This window comes from Sceloporus occidentalis, unplaced genomic scaffold (assembly GCF_023333645.1).
Source record: "Sceloporus occidentalis isolate IW3139 unplaced genomic scaffold, rSceOcc1.0.p SCAF_4, whole genome shotgun sequence".
NCBI classification, from domain to species: domain Eukaryota; kingdom Metazoa; phylum Chordata; class Lepidosauria; order Squamata; family Phrynosomatidae; genus Sceloporus; species Sceloporus occidentalis.
In genome coordinates, this window is record NW_028316984.1 from 105,240,212 (window position 1) to 105,263,907 (window position 23,696).

The 23,696-nt window shown below is 39.1% G+C and overlaps 1 protein-coding gene and 1 long non-coding RNA gene across 12 annotated transcripts in view; one reads left to right on the top strand and one right to left on the bottom strand.

Annotated features, from left to right (window-relative positions):
- Positions 1 to 20,941, top strand: part of LOC149314462 (uncharacterized) — a 184,741-nt gene extending 163,800 nt beyond the window's left edge. The window contains exons 3-5 of the long non-coding RNA XR_016280927.1: positions 17,571 to 17,747; positions 19,282 to 19,394; positions 20,657 to 20,941. This is a non-coding gene — a long non-coding RNA (uncharacterized LOC149314462). The remainder of the gene's footprint in view (positions 1 to 17,570; positions 17,748 to 19,281; positions 19,395 to 20,656) is intronic.
- SBF2 (SET binding factor 2) overlaps positions 1 to 23,696 on the bottom strand; it is a 341,214-nt gene that overhangs the window by 121,323 nt on the left and 196,195 nt on the right. For all 11 annotated transcript variants that reach the window (XR_016280926.1, XM_089521164.1, XM_089521169.1 and 8 more), the window contains 8 exons: positions 23,309 to 23,422; positions 22,573 to 22,650; positions 20,637 to 20,750; positions 19,313 to 19,441; positions 18,532 to 18,630; positions 15,277 to 15,481; positions 13,478 to 13,587; positions 8,994 to 9,143 (listed from right to left, as the gene is read on the bottom strand). Coding sequence is in view for 10 of the 11 variants with exons in the window: in XM_089521164.1 (XP_089377290.1) it covers positions 8,994 to 9,143; positions 13,478 to 13,587; positions 15,277 to 15,481; positions 18,532 to 18,630; positions 19,313 to 19,441; positions 20,637 to 20,750; positions 22,573 to 22,650; positions 23,309 to 23,422 (999 nt within the window). In the remaining variant the exon portion in view is untranslated. The remainder of the gene's footprint in view (positions 1 to 8,993; positions 9,144 to 13,477; positions 13,588 to 15,276; positions 15,482 to 18,531; positions 18,631 to 19,312; positions 19,442 to 20,636; positions 20,751 to 22,572; positions 22,651 to 23,308; positions 23,423 to 23,696) is intronic.

Sequence of the window (23,696 nt, forward strand, 5' to 3'; positions counted from 1 at the left end):
CTCGCTAACAGAATTTAGGGACAAAGGCCAGGCCCACCAGAGTTCGTTACACTCGTGTTTAACAGAGGAAGCCTACAGTCTTGTTCAATGCCTCCTTAAGGCTTTTCAGTATGGACACTGAAGGACCTGCTGCAATCACCTGCAACATTTGTGGGATGTTTGTCTTCTTGCCTACAGATGTGGAGAACTTCACCTGCACTAAGTGCAAGCTGGCAGCCCTCTTAGAAGAGAGAGAACAGCAGCTGGAGGCCCAGGTAGCTACACTTCAGCATCATAGGGAGCAAGATGTTTTCCTGACCTGAATGGACCAGTGTTTCCTGGACAGGAAACACACAGAGGACGTTGCTGGGGAGGAGGAGGTCACCTCACACACAACAGAAGTACATAGGTGGAGGAATGTCACACATAGAAGTAGGGAAATCAGGGAATGTTCTGTGAGCTTGCTGCTGCAGAATCGATTTGACTCTCTATTATCAAGGACGATGAGGAAGAGCAGCATGGGGAGACTTCAGGGACAGAGCAGGGGACCCTGAGAATACCACCAAAGGAAAAAGCCACTGCTAAGCCTCAGAGGAGGCGTGTGGTGGTTGTGGGGGACTCCTTGCTGAGAGGTACTGAACCAGCAGTTTGTGGGCCTGACAAGATGTCTTGGGAGGTGTGTTGTCTCCCTGGGGCAAAGATACGTGATGTGACAGAGAAACTGACCACAGGTTGTCATCTTGTCTCTTCTGCCAGTTGAAGGGCATGGTCCAGGAAGGGAGAGGAAAATAGCAATGTAAAAACTGGCTCCATAGCTGGTGTCGTGGATAATGATTTGGATTTTTGGATCATGGTTTGAGGTTCCATGAGGAGGGACTTCTGACAAGGGATGGGTTACATCTCATGCCAGTTGGCAAAAACATTTTTGCCAATAGACTCAAAAATTTGATCAGGAGGGCTTTAAATTGAGTTATGTTGGGGAGGGAGACAGTATTCTGGAAGGCAAAAGGGCTGGAGAAAATAGTCAAACTGTCATAGAGAGAACAAGACAAACAGTGCAAGGACCCAAAAGTGGGAGGCAAAAAACCTTGCACAGACAGAAAGCAGGGGGGACCCATGGTTTAAGATGTCTCTATACTAATTTTAATTTGTTTTTTATTTATATACCGCTATTCCAAAGATCATAGCGGTGAACAGCAAGTAAGCTAATTAGCAAGTAAGCTAATTTGCCCCCAACAGTCTGGGTACTCATTTTAGCGACCTCAGAAGGATGCAAGCCTGAGTCGAGCTTGGGCCCTTTTGCTGGTCTTGAACTCGCAACCTTGTGGTTTTGGGTGAATGGCTGCAGTACAGGCATTTAACCACTGCGCCACCAGTGCTATACTTCTATACTAATGTGGAGTCTCCTTCCTTGGAGGTCTTCAAACAGAGGCTGGATGGCCATCTGTCGGGGATGCTTTGATTTAGATTTCCTGCATGGCAGGGGGTTGGACTGGATGGCCCTTGTGGTCTCTTTCAACTCTATGATTCTATGTAACTGTTGTTGTTGTTTTTTGCCACATAAGAGAAGCTAATTGCTGAAAATTGTAAAAGACTGAGCAACTGTGACCAAGCAATTGTAGCACTGCATTAAATTTAATCCCTAGTTAATGCCAAAGAACGAAAATATGCTAACACATGACAAGGCATGGTAATATAATATATGAAAACACCTCAGGTGAAATGGGGCATGAGGTATGTCAAATTTTTCATTCAACAAGTCCTTCTGCTACACATATCCACAAAACCGTTTTATTGCTTGAAATATTTTGCTCAATGCATGTCCATTTAAGACATTTGATTTATAAGCAGCATAAAATGAAACCTCATTTATTGTCCCTAAGCAATCAAAATCACTGTTAACACTAAATCCATGGAGACCAATTTTTCTATTTTTGTTTTTATTTAAAATGTTTTATTCTTCCTTGTTTTCTTAATATACCCAGGATGGTAACAAAATTGATATAAAAAATGAAATATATCATATGAATGTTCCAAAATAAAAATAATAAAAAGGGAAACAGAGCTACAAAAATGACAAGGTAATAAATATATTTTGTCAAATACAAATCACAGAAGATTGCAGACATTTATGTTACCATATTTCCAAATGCCATTTTGAGAGAAAAAGGTATTCAGCATCTGTTAAAAGGTCAAAAGAGAGGAAAACACATAGGCTTTCAGGGAAAGAGGTTTCCAGAGTGCTCTCTGACAGGACCATCCATGCCACTACTGGTCATGGGACACAGTGTTGATGACTAGAGTAAATGGACAATCAGTTACTGAAGGCAACATTCTGGGACAAGGCCAATTTGGCCTTAAATGCCAACGCCCCTTTAATCAGTTTGAGAAACATGCTGCTGCCTAACTTGGTGACTGTGGTCCAGCAACCACTACTCATCCTAATGTACCCCACATGGTTGTTATGAGAACACCATGAGAGTGACTATATATATTATCTTGAGCTTTTGAGGGCTACAAATGCAATTGTGAAGGCTACAAATGCAATTGTGAAGGTTTTCTCTGCTTCCAAAGGTAAAGGTTTCCCCTTTGACATGATTGTCAAGATATGTCCAACTGCAGACAGTAGTGCTCATCTCTGTTACTAAGCAAAGAGAGATAGATTTGTAATAGATGAATCCATGGTCCTGTGGCCAGCATGACTGCAAAGAACACTGTTACCTTTCCACCAAAGTGGTACCTATTTATCTACTTGTACTTTTATATATTTTCAAACTACTAGGTTGGCAGAAGCTGGGAGCAGTGAGGGGAGCTCACTCCATGTAGTGCTTGAAGCTCGAACTGCTGATCTGCTGACCTTGCAATTGTCAGAGTCAGCATCCTAACTGCTGAGCCACTATGCAGTCCTACCCTGCTTCCTACCCTGTCCTAACACTCCCCTCCCCTAAGAGAAAGACAGAAACAGAGGAACCTGCTGCTACCATGTGAAGGTTCTCTATGAGTCCCCCTCCACTCCTGCTGAGCTGGATGAGACCCTTTGAGACCACCTTCTGTCCAAAAACAACGCACTGCCACCACCCAATGATTAACCTGTACACCTCAACAACGCATTGGGACATTGCTGAGACTTCCACTGGTATTTGCCGATCCAGTGAGGGACTAGCCGAGTTAAGGCACATGAAGAAGGAGTGCAAAGAGGCAGAGTACTTAAAGGAAAAGCTTTGTTCTGACTAAAGGAACATTACAGAAAAATGGTATCACTACATGAAGGACAAACTAGTCCTCCAGCACAAACTTGCAGATTATGATCATTTCAGCCAAACCATTAAAATAAATCCAAACCTGGCACCACTGACCAGTAATGTTCCTAACCTTAGTCCTACATCAGAAGGATTTATAATGCTGCTGGCCAGAAGCTCCTCATGGTTCCAGGCCAGAGACCAGGCAGACAGGCCCATAGGTCGAAGCCTTGCTGCTCTCTCCCAGGCCTTCTCCTAACCTCTCTTCAACATCATCCAGAACCTTCTCCCTTCTCCCCAGCAGCCCATCTGATGGGACCGTTGCCCTCAGTGATGTAAACTCTTCTCACAAGGTAACGGTATTTCCTCCCACAGTGAACTCTTTGTTATCTGGGGAGAAGGCCCTGATAAATGGAGGGACTCCAATTTATCATAGCAACGTGCTATACAACTCTGGACAGACAGAACTTATAGAGCTGACAAATATCATGGTGGTCCTAGCATTTCAGTGACCAGTTGGATGAGTTAGAATCATAGAGCAGGAAATGAGCCCAAGGGCAATCCAGTGCAATCTCTGCCATGCAGGAACATACAATCAAAGCACTCCTGACAGATGACCATCCAACATCTACTTAAAAACCTCCAAAGAAGGAGTCTCCACTATACTCCGAGGCAAAGTATTCCACTGTCGAATAGCTCTCACTGTCAGGAGCTTCTTCCTAATGTTTAGGTGGAAACTCTCTTCCTGTAGTTTGACTCCATTGGTCTGTGCCCTAGTCTCTGAGGCTGCAGAAAACAAGCTTGCTTCTTCTCCTACATGAATCCTTTAAACTAGATGAACTCATTAAGTGATGCTGGGAGCTGTAGGCCAGTAAATAACTTTTCCAAATTCTGGTGTCAAACACTTAGTACATGGACAGCAGACTTGGTTCACTTGGTCACAGTCTTTCCTTGCCAGGTTGAGATATACTGTATTCCTATTTAAATTTTAGTAATTACTTCCAAATTTGGATCTATACATATAAAATAGCACGCACAAATTTTATGCAGATCTAAATCTTTTTTTAAATGCTGCATTTCCTATTTTTGGTGATGCATATGTGGCTAGTGTAGTAGGACTGAGGTAATCACCTGTGATTTGAGGGGAGGCAGGAAGAGGAAAGTTAGTGTTTCACAATAGCAAATTGCCTTGACAGAAAGTAAAAAAATATTTGCAACAAATAGTAGTAATGTCCAAGTAGAATTAAGCTGCATTGCAGTTTGAACACCAGAGGCAGCCTTCCAATTCAATGATATTGGACCTTTTGCATTTCAACTTTTTCCAAAATTCCATGTGCTTTGAATGTTCTTTCAGAACATCACAGAAATGTTATTGATTCTTTAATCTTTTTCTGGTCTAAGAATATAAGGATGGCCTTGTTCGGTTACACTAAGGGCCTAAGTAGCGCAATGTTTTATTCACATGGTGCCCAATCAACTGCCTATGGGAAGTCCACTGGCATGACATCTGTGCAACTGTGCCCTCAGACTCCCATTCCCAGAAATATACATAGAGATACTGGAGGAGATAATATAGTCATACTAACAGCCAAAAATTCCTCTCATATCAATGAATTTATCTAATCCTCCTTTAAGGCCGTTCACATTGACAGTCAACAATCCACTCCGAAATCTAGGCTACTGAGTGATAATGTACTTCTTTCATGTGTCCTGAATCTCATACTATTCAGATGACCGTGGGTTCTAGTATGCAACACATTTTTAAAACTATATCTGTGGCCCAGAACAGATGGCCTGGAATAAGGGGCCACTGCCATGGTCCCAAATAGGCTGCAGGCAAGTGGATTTAATCTGCTCATAAAAAGTTCAGCTCTTGCATTGTAAGCATGACCTCAGTGCAGCTTCCAGCCACTTTGGGGACATGCATAATCTAAATGCCATGGCCCCAAAGCAGCCGGAAGCCACTTTATTTAGCCTGTACATTTAGGGCCTTTGTCATGTTTCACATTACTCTGTTTGTTTCGTAAGCTAAATAACTCCAAACATTACAACCTGTCTTCACAGACTCTAGTCCCTTCATTTTGGCTGTGCCTTTTCTGCACTTTCTTCTGGTCTTGTAAGTGACCAGAATATTACAGATTATTCCATATATAAACACACCTTGTAATTATTTAAGGACAATATGACATTGGCAGTTTTATTTCTGATTCTTTTTTGTTGTTGTTGTTATTTTCAATTAAGTTTTTTAAACAGAAACTGGTCACTGGATTGAAGGAAGCACATAGCCCTGGCTTTATTTTTTATTCTTCTTTGTTCATTGCTCCTCAGATTCAGGCTGTAGACAGGTCATGTTGATTTTTTTTTCTTTATAATATTGCTAAAATTAGATCTTTTCTATCAGCTTTTTCTGCTAAGACCTTAGTTAATGCCCTAGTTATCTCCCATCTTGACTTCTACAATCTTCTTTTGATGGGACTCCCATTGTCCCACTTTAGTCCTCTGATTTTCATTCAACATTCTGCTACTAAGATTCTTTTTAGCTTATCACTTTGATAATGCCACCTCACTTCTGGTATCTTTTCACTGGCTACCCATTCCTTTTAGGATTGGGTACAAGCTTTTTCTCTTAACATTTAAAGCTTTACACATCCTAGCTCCCCCTTATCTGTCAGTCTTTATTTCATTTCACTATTCTGTTTGAGATTTGAGGTCCAGGAGCTTGGGGTTTCTTACCCAGCCAAGCGTTTCTTCTTCCTTGCCTCGGCTTTGTCCTTTTTCACTTGCTGCACCGTACTTCTGGAACTGCCTCCCTGAACATCTGAGGACTGTCTCTTTTCTTGCTAGTATTAAATCTGAATTAAAGACTTTCTTGTTCTCTAAAGCATTTGGAATTTTGTTTTATAATTTTATATTTGATTATATATATTAGTTGTTTTTACACTTTGTATTTTAACTGTGTAACTTGCTTGATTTTGTATACTGTAGTTTATATTTCATGATTTGTAGATTGTACACAATTGGCAGGTTATATGCTGTCTTGATGATGCTATAAAGTACCATGCAAATTTATGGTGCTATATAAATAAACATTAATAATAATAATAGTAATGATGATGACATTCTCATCATGCTATCTATCACAACCCCCTTTCTCGGCCAGTTACTGCCAGCCTAGATCCCATCAGTGTACATGAGAAGCTCTTTTGTTGTTGTTGTTTCAGTATACATCATTTATCATTTTAATGTCCATTCATTCCTCCACTTAGCAGAGAAACTTCTGGAACTCTTCACAATCTGTTTGTTCTCCACAGTAGTGTTATCAGCAAATATAGATAATGTATTGTTAATCCCTAACTCGAGGCTTCAATCAGGAGATTCTCTATACTTCAAGTACTGTATATATTTATGAGAGGGGCGAAGCAAACGGGAGGCAAGGAGCAGCCTCTGGCCATTTTGGCCTCAATTGGGCTGGGACCACAGCAACTGTACGGCTTGCTCTCAAAGCGTGCCACCACGGTTCTAAGCAGGCTGCTGTCAGATTATCCTTTTTGCAGAGGCTTTGGGCTAGCTTAGGCAGCCTTAGGGAGGCTTCTGGACGGTTTGGGGGCATGTGTTGTTTGAAATCCATGCCCCCACAGCAGCCAGAAGCAACTTTATTTGGCCCGTATATTTCAGGCTAGAGTGAGCAAAATGTGGCCTGGGGACCATACATAACCCCCAAGATAGATTCTGCAAAACTTCCTAATTGCCTTTTTTTCTGACTAAAAATATGAGCATCTGCAGACTGCCTCTCAGAAATCTCAAAGAGCAGCAATTTACATTTTAAATACATTGCAGAGTCCCCTTGCACTGTTTAATACTGTGAAATTCCAGTTTTCAGAACAGAAGCGGGTTTCTGGCAGGTTTGGATTTTGTGACTTGGTGTTTTGGGCAGTATATGCCCGACCCCCCAGGCCAGAGGACAGACAGTAGCCCCTGGACCTGTTAAAGCTGTTTCTGTTTTGCTTTTTAAAAAAGTATTCTGTGCAAAAATGCTATACAAGCTAATAAATCTCCCCTCAAACTGCTGGATGGGAGTGTGTGTTAAGAAACTACAGTCATCCCTCCATATTTGCGGCTTTGATATTTGCGGATTTGATTATTCACGATTTCATTTATATGTTCTCTCTAGGACTGTCTAGGTCCTCCAGTGCAACTCTGTGGTCAACTTTAACTAAAAGTTGCACTGAAAGACCATTTGTAGCTACTCCAGTGCCATTCTATGCTCAGTGTATGTTGGACATTGACCACAGAGTTGCACTGGAGGACCTAGAGATTCCTAGAGAGGGGTCTTCTCTCAGGTAAAAACAGTGTTTTTGTTATTTGTGGTTTTTCCATATTCACGGGGGTCTTGTTCCCCTAACCCTAGCGAATATGGAGGGACAACTGTATATACTTTTATATGCACTCACTTAGTAGGGCTCATATGGACAGGTTGCATACCTATAATGGTATTTCTTCTTCATGGTCTCTACTGCGCCTGCACAGTGCTGCTTGGAAAACTTCTGGAATCACTGGGCAAACTTAACTTTGCAACTTTTTGGCAGTAGCTCCGCCCATCCCTTACAAATCCCCCGCATTCCCGCTCTTTCCCCAGTTCTTTTTTTCCCACTGCATTAGCTGCTTAGGAACTTCACTGTTGGAATCCGCTTGTTTTTCTCAAAAATCTCGACCTCGGCTTGCTTGACCATTCTTGATCTGATCCCCGCCATGTATTGTTGACCGTTCGGTGCATCTTATGACTTCGATTTAAGGATTTTGATTCGGCTCACGATGTCTTCGGATCCGTTCAAGAAGTGCGACGTATGTGGTGGTAAGATCCCTGGACAGGATCCCCACTCTTCGTGCCTTCTCTGCCTCAGTGAGGCCCACAATCCCAAGTCTTGTGCTCTTTGCAAGTCGCTGACTCCTCAGGCAAGGAAGAACCGTGATTCTCGCCTGAAGGCTGCCTTATACCAACAGGCTCTCTTGCCTCTGTCAGCCTCCCGCTCCACTTCTGCACCTGCTGCCTCAGAGTCGGTATCAGCAGCTGCTGGTTCTGTGGCCCAGAGCTCCTCCACTGAGCCAAGTGCCACCGCCATTTCTGTCCCAGAAAGGGATGTTGGGTCCAAAGGAGCACGTCAGACAAAGTCCAAGTCTAAGTCCTCCAAAAAGGACAAGACAAAGCATGGCTCTTGGAAGAAGAGGCCTTTGGATTCGGGAGATGGTTCTGCTCATGGTTCTTCCCACTCCAAGAAGGCCAAGACCATGATTCCTGATGGTGCTCAGTCGTCCTCCAAAGACATTGCCGCCCCTTCGGTACCCAGGCAGGACTTGTTGGTACCGGTCAAAGCAGAGTCTCTTCAGACCCGTCAGACGTTGGTTTCGGCTTCGGTTGCTTCTCCGTCTGCTACGTTGGCCTTTCACCATCTCTCTGAAGAGGAGGTTGACTCTGCCACACAGTCACCTCATCGGCGGTCTCCCACACCGGTAGGCTTCAATCAGTTTTATAATATTTCATTTATAATTTTGTCATTGCTCTCATGGTACTCACACTGCTGACTACTTCAGTTGATGTAATGTTATTGCTGTTGTTATTTAAATGTACTGTATTCTATATTTTAAATCATTTGTGATAACAAGGCACAAGGAAATAAGCAAAATGCATAATGACCTATTTGCTAATTTTAAGTGTACCCCTTAAAACAGCCCCCTTTCCTTAAAAGGAAGATTTAAGCTTAAAGTAGTTTTAAATACCTGCAAAGTACAGTTCATCATTCGCACTATGTAATCAAATTGCTGATGATCCAATATTGCACGATTTTGCTGAACATGGAGGCTTAGTTCCTGCGTCAAACACTGTCGAGCTATTTTTCCTTTGAGAGCCCTCAGTGCAGCAGGCAGAGTCTGCAGTGAAAAAAAAATATTAGGAAGCTTCACAATCCAATTGCAATATAGCATTCATGTTAAATTACTCTTCCTTGCTAGTTGTACAATTTCCAATCAAAATAATCCATATATACAAACCTGCTCTAATTTACCAGCATTTAAGTTGTTATTTTATAATGAAGAAGTCTCTTCCTGCTAAATCCTACAGAATAAACTAGAGGGGCTTACAGTTGGATCTTTTTGATTAAGTTCTGCAATATGCTCCAAACAATTACTATTTTTAATCACATTTCAAGGAAAAAAGGCACCGTTCTATAGGATTTTTGTGCTGTTATATATGTAGGCATGTGCCATAGTTTTTGAAGTTTGGTGTAGTTCTATTTTTAATGACTTTCACCAATCTGCCTAAAGTTTAATGATTAAAATTTTGCACTTGTAAAATAATTTTTAAAAATCTAGTGATTTTGACCTGACAAATGCATTCAATATGAGACTGGAATAGGCATTAGCTATCATGGGTAATGATTCCACACAAGATGAATTTAACAAGTTGACCTAAAGCTGATGCCACAGAACTAGCTACAAATGATGTCAGAATGAGTATGCCCTTTCCTTCTCCTATTACAAAGGAGTGTTGGTTAAATGTCAGTACTGCAGCCACAACACTCTGAGTTCGGTGCCAGGCTCCAAGGTTAACTCAGCCTTCCATCCTTTCAGTAAAATGAGTTGGAGGCAACTGGCTTGCAGCTTGTAAACTGTTCAGAGAGTGCTGTGTTCACTATGAAGAGGTAAAATGAATACCCAGCTTGTTGGGGGCAACTGGCTTGCAGATTGTAAACTGCTCAGAGTGCTAATTTCACAAGGAAGAGGTATAGAAATGTAAATGCTATTGCTAATGCTATTGTACAGTGTGCGATGGAAGGGAACCGTGCGCCGGAAGGAAACAATGGTGCGCGCTCCCGTGGCGTGTGTCTGGCATGCTGTTGCCGCGGCGCACAGGCACAAGCCCCATTCATTTGAATGGGTCTTGAGCATCCACGTTTTTTCCCTTACGCGGCAGGGTCCGAAACGGATCCCCACGTAAGGGAAGGGCGCACTGTATAAACTGCAAACTTCTCAGTATTCATATATGTGTCAGAGAAACGCAGTTCACAAGCAAGCAGTACTACAACTGCCCTATCACATTTGCAGATTAAGCATTCACAGATTTGATTATTAGCAGATCAGTATATTTGCTGCCTCCTTCAGTGCTGCATGCTACTTTTAACAGGGACGTCAATAACACCAAATAGCCTGGGTCCAGGCTATTTGAAGGACTGTATCTCTCTGTACGAGCCCACCAGAGTACTGAGATCATCCAGATAGGCCCTTCTCTCTGTCCCACCACCCTCTTAGGCACATTTGGTGAGAACATGAGAGGACCTTCTCTGTGGCTGTTCCCAAGCTTTGGAACACCTTCCACAGAGAGTCCAGGATGGCTCCATCCCTGCTGTCCTTCCGGTGGCAGGTAAAGACATTCTTGTGTTGGCAGGCCTTTGCAAATCGATAAGGTCTGGAAATGTTCTGTAACATTTGTAACATGTGATTTTCACTCATAACTGTTTTAGCTTTTAAAATGGTCTAACTGTTTTTTAAATTTTCTATTTATACATTTTAATCCTGTATGGTTTTTAAATTGTGTTGTTTTAGATCTGCTGTTCATTGCCTTGACTCTCTATGTTGGGAGAAAGGTGGGATATAAGAAAACATAATAATAATAATAATAATAATAATAATAATAATAATAATAATAATAGTGTGACTGGGAGGAAATCAAAATGGTGGGGTTGCTGGATGAAGTCACACATATGTTCCCTTACTCACATGCATGGAGGGGATGGGTTAGGACAGAGGAGTGTGAGGAGGGAGGGAGTGTGCATTCCCTCATTTACTCCAAGGGATAGGGAGCAAAGGGGATGTGATGTGAGAGAACAAGGAGGGAGCACATGTGTATTCCCACACTTGCTCATGTGTGTAGGTGGGAAGGAGATGGGAACGAGGTTCTAAGGAGGGAGAGTGCATGCATTCCCTGTCTTTGTCCCTCACTTGCACAGGTGATGGGGGGAAGGGGATATGATAGGGACCATGAGGAGGGAAGGCATGCATTCCCTTGCTCGCTTGTGTGGGTGGCTGGGAGGAAAGGGATGGGTTGGGAAGTGAAAGCAGGAAGGGTGCATACATTCCTTGCTCACTCACTCACTTGCACAGGGAAGGGGATGGAGTGGAGAAACATGAGAAGGGTGTATGCATTCCCTGAGGCAAGTAGGGGGGAAAGAATGGGGCAGGTGAGCAAGCAAGGGAATATGTGCATGGCCAGGCCCAGTTACCCTGTCAGTAGAGCTACTTTTTGTGTATTAAATATGGTTTGGAGGCCTCTAGAGATATTTGTGTTTTTTCCACTTCTGTGATGATCATGAGCACCTAAGCCCCAGAAAAGTTGAGGTCTGATTGCATTCACAATGAAAGTGCCCTGGGCCTCTTGGCTGTTCAGTTTGTACACTGAGAAACTCACGAGGACATGTCATGTCTTTTTAGATTGTAAGCCCGAGGGCAGGGAACCGTTCAATTAAAAAGATTGTATGTACAGCGCTGTGTAAATTTACAGTGCTTTATAAATAAAGCTTAATAATAATAATAATAATAATAATAATAATCTTCAAAATGTTGAAAAGCACTACTAATATCAATAGTACAGCTGATAATATTGCAGTTCCCTGCACTGTCTGCTACAGTGACCTCCTCCCCCCAAGGATATAAATTCACCCTGAAGAAGAGGGTGAATTTATTATTTATTATATATTTATTTAATTTCTATGCTGTCTTTCTCCCAGAAAGGGATCCAAGATAGCTCACAGATAAAATTGTTTAAAAAATTAAAAACAATTAAAATCAACTAGCTAAAAACTAGTTGAATAAAAAACCATACAAAAGTTTTTTAAAAAATCTAAAGTACACTTCTGCATAAAAGCCTCCCTGATACAGTTATGTATTAAAAGCCTGCTTGAATAATAATGTTTTTGCCTACTGGCAAAACGAAAGCAATGAGGGGGCCAGCCTAGCCTCCCATGGAAAGGCGTTCCAGAGGGTGAGTGCAGCCACTGAGAAGGCCCTCTACCCTATCCTCACCCAATGAGCCTGTGATGGTTATGGGACCAAGAGAACACCTTCCACTATAGAATGTACAGCACTGGCAGGTTTGTATGGGGATATGGTCTTTCAAATAGTCTGGACCTAAGCTGTGTAAGGCCTAATAAGTCACAACCAGAACTTGTGTCCAGAAATGAATCAGTAGCCAGTGAAGCTGTTTCAAAAAGGGAGTTATATGCTCCCTTCAACTGGCCCAGACAGAATTTTGGCCACTGCAATTTGAACCCACTAGGTTACTGAACAGTTTCCAAAGGCAGTTCCATGTAGAGTGTGTTACAGTAGTCCAAACGGGATGTAATCAAGGCATGTATCACTGTAGCCAGATCTGACATTTCAAGGAACAGGTACAGCTGGTACACTGTGCAAACTAGCTGTAGAAATATAAAAGATGACATAGGGTTATTAACCCACTAAATAAAACTACTGTTAGCAAAGTGATGCTCATATTACTTTTGCCCCCAAAGGAGGAATAATTTTGCTGCTTGCTGTGTTGGCACCTTTTCCTTAAATGTGCTTTTCCCTATTGATAACCGGGATTCAATTGTTTGTAGAAACAAAATTAAAGGTAAAACTGAAATAGGGTGCTTGCTCTCCAGATGCCTTGTCTGCCTAAATTATTCTGCCTTTCTTTTGCCATGTCCTCATGTTTCAAATTCTCATTCCATACCTACACACCATGTGAGTTGAAATAGATGGTTTAAACAGCAGTTCCATTCAACAGAACTGGACACTGCACAGCACTGTAAGACTCATGTTAGACTAGACTTCATATGATGCTGCCTTTCATATTGCACAACCATGTTAGTATTTGGGTCTGGCTGACATGTTGGTTTGGTCAAGGCCTCTCTATTCATAAGGAAGAGAAAAACAGGACAGAAGAAAAATTCTTCCTAGAACGGCTGTATGGGGCAGACAAAGAAATAAGAATGGGATTTCAGTTTTCATTATTTTAAAAAAGGACCTGCAAACATACCCCACCTCCAAATACCCCACCTTTACCCCAACTGGCATCTCAGTCATTTTTAGCCTGACATTTGCTGGAAAGGACAAGGAAAATATGAAAAGAGAACTAAAATCTGACAGGACTGGCAAAGAAAGCAACCACTTGACATATATGAGTTTAACTTGGAAATGTTCCTCAAATACTTCAACAAAAACTTTATTACCTTTTCAGTCTCCAAAATTTTATTTTCAAATATAAAAGAGATGCAGTTTCTAACAACTTCCAGCCTTTGTGCACTGTTGAAAACTGAGCTTGATTTTTCTACTATGGAAACTAGAAAAAAAGGCAAGAAATAGAAATAGAAACATATGTGAAGCGATTTATTTATTTATTTATTTTAAAAAACACACACCATCAGTGAAGAGTTATTAAATTAGGAACATTTCTAGGATGACTCCTAGGCTATCTTTGTATGACTTTGCTACATTTGTCATAATTAGATGCTAGGAATCTTTAGTGCACAACTCTATTACAACTTAGAGGCATCTTTCCTCCTAGAGAAAAATGGTGTCTCCATTTGTGAAAAACACAGTATCAAAATCTAAAATACACATTAATTTGGCAGGAATATGTATTAACAAAGGAACCTGGTATTTTGCTGATGAATTTTCCCTGAAGAAAATTTTTGGCATTAGAACAATGTCACATTTCTCGTATGTATTTGTTTGTAGAAGAGAGATAAGTGGGATATAATTGGGGTCAACTAGAATGCCTTCCATTTCAAAAGTAGATCACTAAAAGAGAGACTGAGGTCAAGCCAAGCATACACTACAAGAAGTTGTCATCTGCTCCAGCAGAATGGATAGATGAAGAGGATTCATAAACTCTACTCACTGAGAGAAAAATGCTATCTCATCTGGTCTCAAGCAGATATTATATAGCACATGTGAAAAGCATCCTAAAATACACACACATATGACTGTATCGCCGTAAAGCAGACAGCACTCTATAGCTGAAAATAATTCAACAACGACTACTAATTTAAGGCAGTCCATGTGTTGTTGCTGATGTGTGGCCATTTGCCCATTACCAAGAAAAAGAAAATACATCACTAAAAAAAGAAGGCGTATCAAGACTTGATTTAGTACAAGCTAATTTAGAGGCACAGCTTATTTAGAGGTTTGTACTACAGTTTAAATAACTGCCAATATAGTGGGGGAGATTGTGACCAAATGACTGATGCACCTGTTCAGTCTGTAGCCCAGGTGCTATTTAAGATTGTCTTCAACGTCTCTTTTCTTCTACTGTGGACTTCAACTGGAAAGTCTTTCAAACAGAGGAATGTTCTCCCACAACCCTTCAAAGATCAGGAAATATAGCAACCCTTCCCCTCATGCCTACTATAAATTATGGGTGCCTAGCTGCTGGGAAGCTATTATAACAATTAAGAGAACTTCGGAAGTGCAGAAAATTGCAAATACTTACAGGCTATTAATTTGTTTTTTTAAAAAAGGTATCACTACCCTTCAACATAGGCTCCAGGACAGTTTACTGCTTCTTCCTATTTATTTACTATCTTTTTCATATCACCTGTCTGCCAGTGCTATTAATTAAAAAATGAAGGAGTTAGGCCCAATAATAGCCACACTTAGAGGAGAGTGACATACAACACATTAAAGAAACAAAACAAAACAAAACAAAACAACTTATTTTGATATCTGTACCACATATTTCCTTAAAACTGACTTAAAATTTCCTTAAAATTTTCTATGACATTAAAATATACAACCACAAATACTATAAGGATACTTGAATACAGATAATAATAATGGACAGTGCCAGCCATATTCTTTAAACAGGTTTCAGTGCTCTTATTTCCATGGGGAAACAATGGTTTCCTGCTTTTAAAAATACATTTTGGAAAAGTCTAGAAAAATCAGACATAATTTTTCTAGTATGGAAAAATCTGTCCAAACATTGAAACTGTTATAATTGGATGAAACGTAGGGATGATTTTCTTACCAACAGGTGGGCCAGCAGGTACAACACATTTCCTTTCTATACGAGAAGCAGTTGGTGCACTTTGGTTCTTAACTAAACTTTCCTGGATTAAATCTTGAACTTGATTTTCATTTATCTTGGGAAATGGAAGTACATGTACTCTCAGATGAGATCCTTCTGTAGGTCGTGGAACTTTCTGGAATGCCATGTGAGGATTTGGATTCTCCTATGATAAGAAAATCAATCTCTTTTATAAAGGTAATTGATCATGACTAATTTTAAATTCTATTATTTCAGTAGTTCTGTCCTAAACCTGGGTAGAGCACGTTGTTTCAGTATGACAGACCTTTAATACAAACAAAGTACTATTAAGATAAACTGAAGTATAAGCTGTACACACTGGTGACAATGTATACAATGTTGATTATACATTAAATCTACAGCGCTATATAAATAATAATAATAACAACTTATCATAATTAAATTATTTCCTAAATTTAATTAACGTTCATACTGCAGCAAATTAAAGAAGTGGCTATCTCAAAACAGGGGATTATATAAATTAGTCCTTGAGTTTAAAAGAACAGTTGCTGAAAAATGAAACAATTATTATATGAAAGAAAAGAATGGACAACATTTTGCCAAGCTAGCAACCTTGATTGATTTCCAGTTATATATTTACCAACTATCCTTATATATTTGTTTTAAAGAGGGAAACATTAATGCAGGTGAATAACAAGTTTCTATGCCTGCGTATTCTGTTTCATGTAATAGAAATTAGTTATCACGTAACAAAATTTTACATAACTCTGCAGCTACTGGTGGTAGAAAAAGTAGGTGGGTGAATGGGTTTACAGTCTTTCTATGACTCGATTGCATGAGGCCGTGTCATCTGGAGCACAAAGTTTCTACCATTTAAGGAAATTCCATTACAATGTTAAGCATTCATTCAAGCAGTTCAATTCCATTTGAACAACTGTTTGCATAAGCCACTGCACAAACATGTTCATGATGCATTATGACTTCATTATACCAGGTATTTGTTTGCATGAATCATTCCATTAATGCTTGGTCAACTGCAACTATTACCCAAACAATGACACCTCCTGTACTTTTTCTGTTAGCATTTGAATGGATATAATCTTCACCTTTTTGACTGAGGAGGAAATATAAAGCAGAACCAGCTACTGGGTTCACTAAGAAACAAATTACCAAAATGCGGGGTATCTGCATCCAGGCCAGGAGGATGACATTCAAAGACTTAAATGTATGCAAAGGGATCTTGTAGCACCTGTGAGACTAATGGTGCAAAAAAATGTTGTAGCACAAGCTGTCGTAGACTTGGTCTATTTCCTCAGGTGCATCTATGAAAGTCTATAAAAGCATATGCTACAATGTCTTTTGCACCATCTCAAAGGTGCTACAAGATCTATTTGCATACTAACACAGCTAAGTCTCTAAATACCTAAATGGTTTAGGGCCTTGATTTTTTTGAAGGAGACCCTCTTGCTAGATGAACCTACCTGAGGATTGATGTCTCCTAGAGGCCTTCTGTGTGCCATCAATGAGAGCAATATACTATGGAAATGGGAGGAGAACATCTAAGCTATGGTCCCAAAGTTATGGAATAGCTTTCTCTTAGAAGCCTCACTGGCACCAATAATGGCTATAATATTATACAATGGGATTTCAGGGGTAAAATCATCTAATAATTTAATAATGGCTTCATTTTAGCAACAAGTAAAAGCTTGGTTCTTTTTATATTGATAAGGCTGGGAGAGGGGCTTCTTTTATAATCAGAGCTGAAGATGTGCATAGTTTTAAACTTGTTTAAAGCTGTGTTAACTTGCTGAATTATTTAATGTTTTAAAAAGGTAAAGGTTTCCCCTTTGACATGATTTCATGTTTGACTGCAGGGGGTGGTGCTCATTTCCATTACTAAGTCAAGGGAGCCAGTGTTGTCAAAGGGCCTGAACAGACAGGCCAAAATAAAGCTGCTTCGGGTCATTTTGGAGGTATGCTATTTAAATGACACACAAATCTTAAGAGGCCAGAAGCTGCACCAAAGCTGTGCTCCAGTCCTTAGGATGGGAGAATGGCTTTGGCGTGGCTTCCAGCCTCTTAGGATGCATTCATCATTTAAACAGCATACCTCCAAAGTGACCCAAAGCAGCTTTATTTTGTTTGTTTTTTTGTGGGTTTTTCGGGCTATATGGCCATGTTCTAGAAGGTTTTCTTCCTGACGTTTCGCCAGCATCTGTGGCTGGCATCTTCAGAGCTCTCCAAGCCCCGCTACCCTTTACCTCTCTGCTCAGTTTCTATAGGCTCAGGCCCATGATCTCCCTGACTGAGTGTATTCATCTGGTATGCAGTCTTCCTCTATTTCTACTGCTCTCTATCTTCACCAGCATCACTGTCTTTTCTAATGAGTTGTGCCGTCCCATGATGTGGCCAAAGTACGACAGCTTCAATTTAGTCATCTTGGCTTCCAGGTAGAGTTCAGGCATGATTTGTTCTAAGACCCAATTATTTTTCCTTTTGGTCTTCCACAGTATCCTCAGCACACTTCTCCATCACCACTTCTTGAATGAATTAATTTTCTTCCTATCTGCTTTCTTCACTAGACTTTTATCACACATGAGGACTTTTTTTTAATTTCGAATGAAAAGAAAGTGGGGCCAGAACGCATTTATGTGAATTCGCTAGTTCAGCAAATTTACATGAATGCGAATTGAGTTCGAACTGGCTTCCCATTGCCCCAAAATAGCATGCCATTGCCCAAATTTGTGTGTGGTTGTCTATCACACAATAATGTGAAACCCCATGATTGTGCTCAGACTGACTTCCCATTGCCCGAAATTGCATGTGGTAGTATATCACACAATAACATTAAACCTCATGATTGTGTTCGGATTGCCATTGGATTATACTTCCAATTTCCCTTGTCTGATAACGTGCACTGTCCACCTCTTACATCTATATATGGTAATGGGGAATACAATGGCTTGAACAATTCTAACTTTAGTGTGTATCTGTATATCTTTACACTTTATGTTTTTGTCTAGTTCTTTCATAGCTGCCCTTCTTATTTCTCGTGCATTCTCCATTCTGATTAATGTTTGATCCAAGGTATGGGAAATTAACCTAATTTCAATTTCCTGGTTATCTAGGTTGAATTTATGTAAATCCTCTGATCATTATTTCATGTCATTATAGCTTTAACATTAGTGAAATATTATTCAGCCACATTATAGTTCATTAATGCATTATACTTACATTTTTGAACAACTGCTCTGCAAGTTCTCTGACATGCTTTAACATTTTTGATGAATTGCTTTCTTCAGATTTAATTCTCTCTACTTCAAATGCCACCAACTACAAAAGAAAAAAAATGACTTTCCTAGTGGTAAAAAGCATAATAAGCCGAATTAACATGAATGCTTTAATAGATATTATAAATAATTCAGGAACACGCATTTAATTTTTTGAGACAGAATTTGAGTGGATCTAAACATCATAATTAGGTAATGGACTGATAACCCATTCCTATTCAGTGTTGTCTTCCTAGGGATTTTGAAATCTGTCACAAAATATAATTATTTATATAGCCCTTTTGATATCCTAAGCTCTTAATTTCTGTTTTGAAAGTATTAATAATATAGGCATAGCATGGACAAGTGTATTGGTGTGTATGGTACTGCACACTGAGAAGGGAAAACAACAAATCCAAAAGTAATAAAAAAGCAGATCAAGTAACAAAGTTTATAGTTTATGTCTTTCTATACAGGAAAATACACACATCTTACAGCACCTGTAAAATCAATCATAAAGACCACATTTTTAGCCATGTTTGCCTAAAGTGCTCATGCTACTCTTTTAAACAAATTCCCATAGTGCCATAAAGAAAGATCTATAGGCATTTTTAAAGAATACAGTATATTCTTCACAACATGACTACAGCCTTAATATTTTACAGGAAAAGAGCCACAGAAATTTAATTACAGAAGTTCTTTTTTTCTATTTCAGCTTTCATGTGTGTCATAAAAAGTGTTTCTACCTCATCAAAGAGATCACAGGATCGGTAGGGAGGACCTCTCTCTGACACAAAGCCAGCAAAAGCCATTCCATTCAAAACTTTGGTAAGGAAATCATTTTCGATCAATCCTCGCTGGCCCAAGAAGGCTGCCTGCAGAAAGAAGTACATTTTACCTACACACACACACACACACACACACACACACAGCCAAAAAGAATAGCTAAAATAGAATGTGAAATAGAAAAGGAAGGAATGAGCACCTAATTCTTTTAATAAAAGCAAACATGAACTATCATAACATCAAGGTTATTGTAAATACAAAACATTCCATCAGCATACACATATTCATTCCAAATATGTTTGGAATGCATTCAGAAGTCTGTTTTCTTTCAGCAAACAGAAATTATGCAAGGTAAGCTGTGAAACAATTACATACTAAATCCATTTAAAAGCTGTGGAGTAAAAAGCCCAACCAACATCAAAACAAAATTATAAACATTTCAATTTTCAATTGGGTGCCTCAGTCTATTGAAATGTGGTGTTATTTGCAATTTTAGCCCATTAATACTGTATACATGCGTCCTATTTTAACCTTCCTATGTGGCTTCAGATCTTGAGATGAGACAAATGAACATGGAATGCTGGGTGAGGTGGACTTCATTTGGGAGGCCAAGAATTTTTTTGTCTGAAAAACAACTTAGTTGAATTTTTCCTTCATCCTTAGATCCAGCTGAGGTCAGAATCAATTTCCCCCCATGGTCAAATAGAAACTCCTAGCCTTTGTTTATTCTTCCTTGTGAAACACATTTTGGCTTACTTGAGTGAGACATCTGGATTATTTTATAAAACTATTCATTGTATTGCAGATTAATTTCTCACATGATGTACATTATTTACTCCTAATCTCTGCCAATGGCACACTGTTATCCACTGGGTGATGCTGGGGCTGTTAACATGTGTAAGAATGCTACTTTATGGTAGCAGATGTGATGATAATGGAAAGTTTTTCAGCTCTGATTTGTATCTGTAGAAGTTCCAACTTTCATGACTGAAAGTGGTACTAATTATTTGTAGGTATCATCACCTAAAAATGCAGTCTTAGCTATAAGGCAGCAGAGAAAAATATGCAAGCTAAAGCAAAGCTAACAGTCTATTCTGCAAGATTTAAGCCAATGGGAGACTTTCAGCCATCAAACTGTATCACCATAATGTAGCACCACTGTACTACAGTAAATAGTGAAGGACTGCATGCACTTTAAACTTTAAAAAACATGAACATATGCATTTTAATAATTTAAAAACATAAAAACATCATAGAAAATGATAACTTAAGCTTTGCTTTTACCTTGTGGAAATTTATAACAGGTTCTGCATGAATCCTGATCAGCTGAAGACAAGATCTATATCCTTGGAAAAGCTGGGCAAATAGCCTCAGAAAGACTCCTCGCACCTCTTTATCCTGAGAAAGACAAGCGAACTGAGTGGTACTATACATGTTTAACAGATAAACCAAGAGGGAATGGCTAAATAAATATTTTTTCTTTGTGCATGCAATTTCTTGAGAATTGAATGTTTAATTAAATATTAAATATAAATGTTTTTCATATGAATTTCAGTAATAACAATAAAAATAATGCACACAGTTGGAGATTATAGGCAGGATATAAATTCAATAAATAAATAAATTAAAAACATCATGCTATGATTCCTGGCCATAACCAAGATCTCTTTCCAGGAGTTCAGCCAAACAACCACTCAGCCAAACCTGAGAGTGATGGTACCAACTTCCCTCTTGGCACAATATGCCCTGCTCCATGGTGGCACCAAGGGTGAGATTTTGGGTCAAAGTTGAGAAAATTGAATTTCTGTGCTGTGATTCCTGGCCATAATGAGATTTCCTCCCAGGACTTCAGCCAAACAGTTGCTTGGCCAAGCCTGACAGTGGTGGTAACAACTTCACTCTTAGCATAACATGCCATGTTCCATAGCGGCCCCGGGAGTAAGATTTTGAGTTAAATTTGAGAAACTGAATCAGTAATGAAAGAGAAATCATTAACTTTTAAAAACTTAATTCCAAATGGGAATGATGCACTTCCTGATAGCTTTATGTTCCATAATTTATAGAACATAAATTTATAGTACACTGTACTCTTCTTCTTCCTTCCATTGATTGAAAACTATTTTGGTTTATGGATAGTACAATTTAATAAAGTTGTATTTATCTCATAATAAAGTGTCCAGTCTCTCTGCCTCAGTGCAACTGGAATATATACTATCAATAAAATCACAAAGATTAGTTTTAAGAATACTTTTGCTATTTCACTGTTTGCTTATGAGGCCAACATAATATTTAAATAAATCAAGTACAGTTGTTACAATGTTTTCTATTGCTCTTTTGATAAATGACAGGAAAGGACAGGAATACAGTCTCTATGACATCTCCAGCTTTCTCTGCTAGATCTCCACAAGCCAAGTTGATGAGGAAAGGCATGTCAGAGCTGCGATTAAAATAACTTCAACAGAAAGTAATAAACTCAGTTGTGTTAACATCAGTTGCCAGTTCTTGGAGTTACACATGGTTGTCCCATGGCCTACTTTTTAAAGAACTGCCCTCAGTTTTAAGCTATTCTTTATTTGAAAGGCTGCTCACTCAAATTCCAGGTGAAAGAGTGGAAAATGTGCCCTTGTAGTTGCCTGTAAGCAAACACAGTTTTTCACCCAAAGGAGAGAAATATTGCATTTCAATTAAAATAATAGCAATTATTTTTTTAAAAATTATGTATACATTAAAAATTAGTATGTGCAGTTTAACAGAAATTTTCCTCCTGTTTTGGAAACATGTAAGTGATTTCTTTAGAACTGTAGCACCAGCCAACACCAGCAAGGAGCTATAAGGCTGCATTTTTTTTTAATGACTAACTTGGATCTCCCTGTGACTATGGCTCCATTCTGCTCTGCTAATACAGCATAGAACCAAGAACTTCAGCTACTTAGGAACGTCTCTCATTAGACTTACAGGATTGAGTTTAGTATGGCTCAAATCATTCATTTTATTTGAGTAAGCCAAATTGTAAACATGATGTGGCACTGTATAGCCTCATCAACTTTCAATTCAATAAGCCACATTTTTGTGATTAAAAGCATTCCAACAAAGTATAGCATTACAAATATTTGGAAAGAACACAGAAGAAGAAATCAGAAATACAGATTCATTCATTGAAATGTAAGGGAAAACATTGTTTCTCCTTGTTTATTACCAAATTCAAAATACTTTGTCTTACCAACATTTTGGACTGGGACAAAGCTGTCCGAGGAGGAGGAAATGCAAAATCTGCTGTTTCTAAATCTGGATGTAAAACCTACAATTTCAAGAATAAAATTTCAAAGCATTCTGTTGGCAACATTTTTAGGTTTAGTTTTCTGAATATAAATTAAAAGTTACTACAAACATATGTCAAATCAAAGCAGCAAAAATCTGCACCTTGTTTAGCCCCTTAATTGTTCCTTTTAAGATAATGAAAAGCTACCACCCTGACTCCAAAGAAAAAGACAACAAGAAGTTAACAGAATACTAACTTGACAATAAAACAAGTAACTGCCTTTCAAGACTGGAAAGGGGAAGCAGAGCAGACACAGCCAAGGTATAGGACAAAGGGTATACAGCAAACACAAATTTCCTATACAGATTCATTGAAAACAGAGGTGTGATTTGCTTTGTTTGCAATTATTCCTTGATGTATATGTTTTTGCCTTTTTTGGTTATCTGGCTACAAATGGAAAATTGCCTTTCCCCCCTAATACTATCTTCTACTGAAGTAAAGAACAAATAAAAGGAATTTACTTCTAGCTGTCTGCAACTTCTTTTCTTACAAATAACTATTACAAAATTAATATTTTAAAATCAAATGGACTCTGGTGATTAGAAGATATTTCCAGTAATGTAAACATTGATTATTAAAACAGTCAAAAACTAGGAGAAGCATTAGAAATTATTAACGATAAGAGAATCAGACTTACAAGAGACAAAGCAATCTGAGTCTGATGAAGAAGTGGTTCTGGGAGCTGGGACAAATGAATGCATTCAGGAATTTTAATTGTACCACCATCCAGGTCTGCTATGATTACATCTAACTGAAAGATACGGGGAGGAAAATGAATATAACATTGGACATTATGAGTGTGAACACAATAAGAATTTTGGACTTGCAATAGAAATATCACACTGTGAATATACCTGGTGATTACTGGAAAATGTAGCACATGACAAATATTGTGGCAGGTCACTAATAGCAGTATATTGTTGTGAGTCCAATTAAAGTGTTGATTGTGAAAAAGTTGCAACATGTCGCTGCCTGTTTGGCTACTTTATTTAAAAATATTATGACAGAACTAATGAACAAGACCA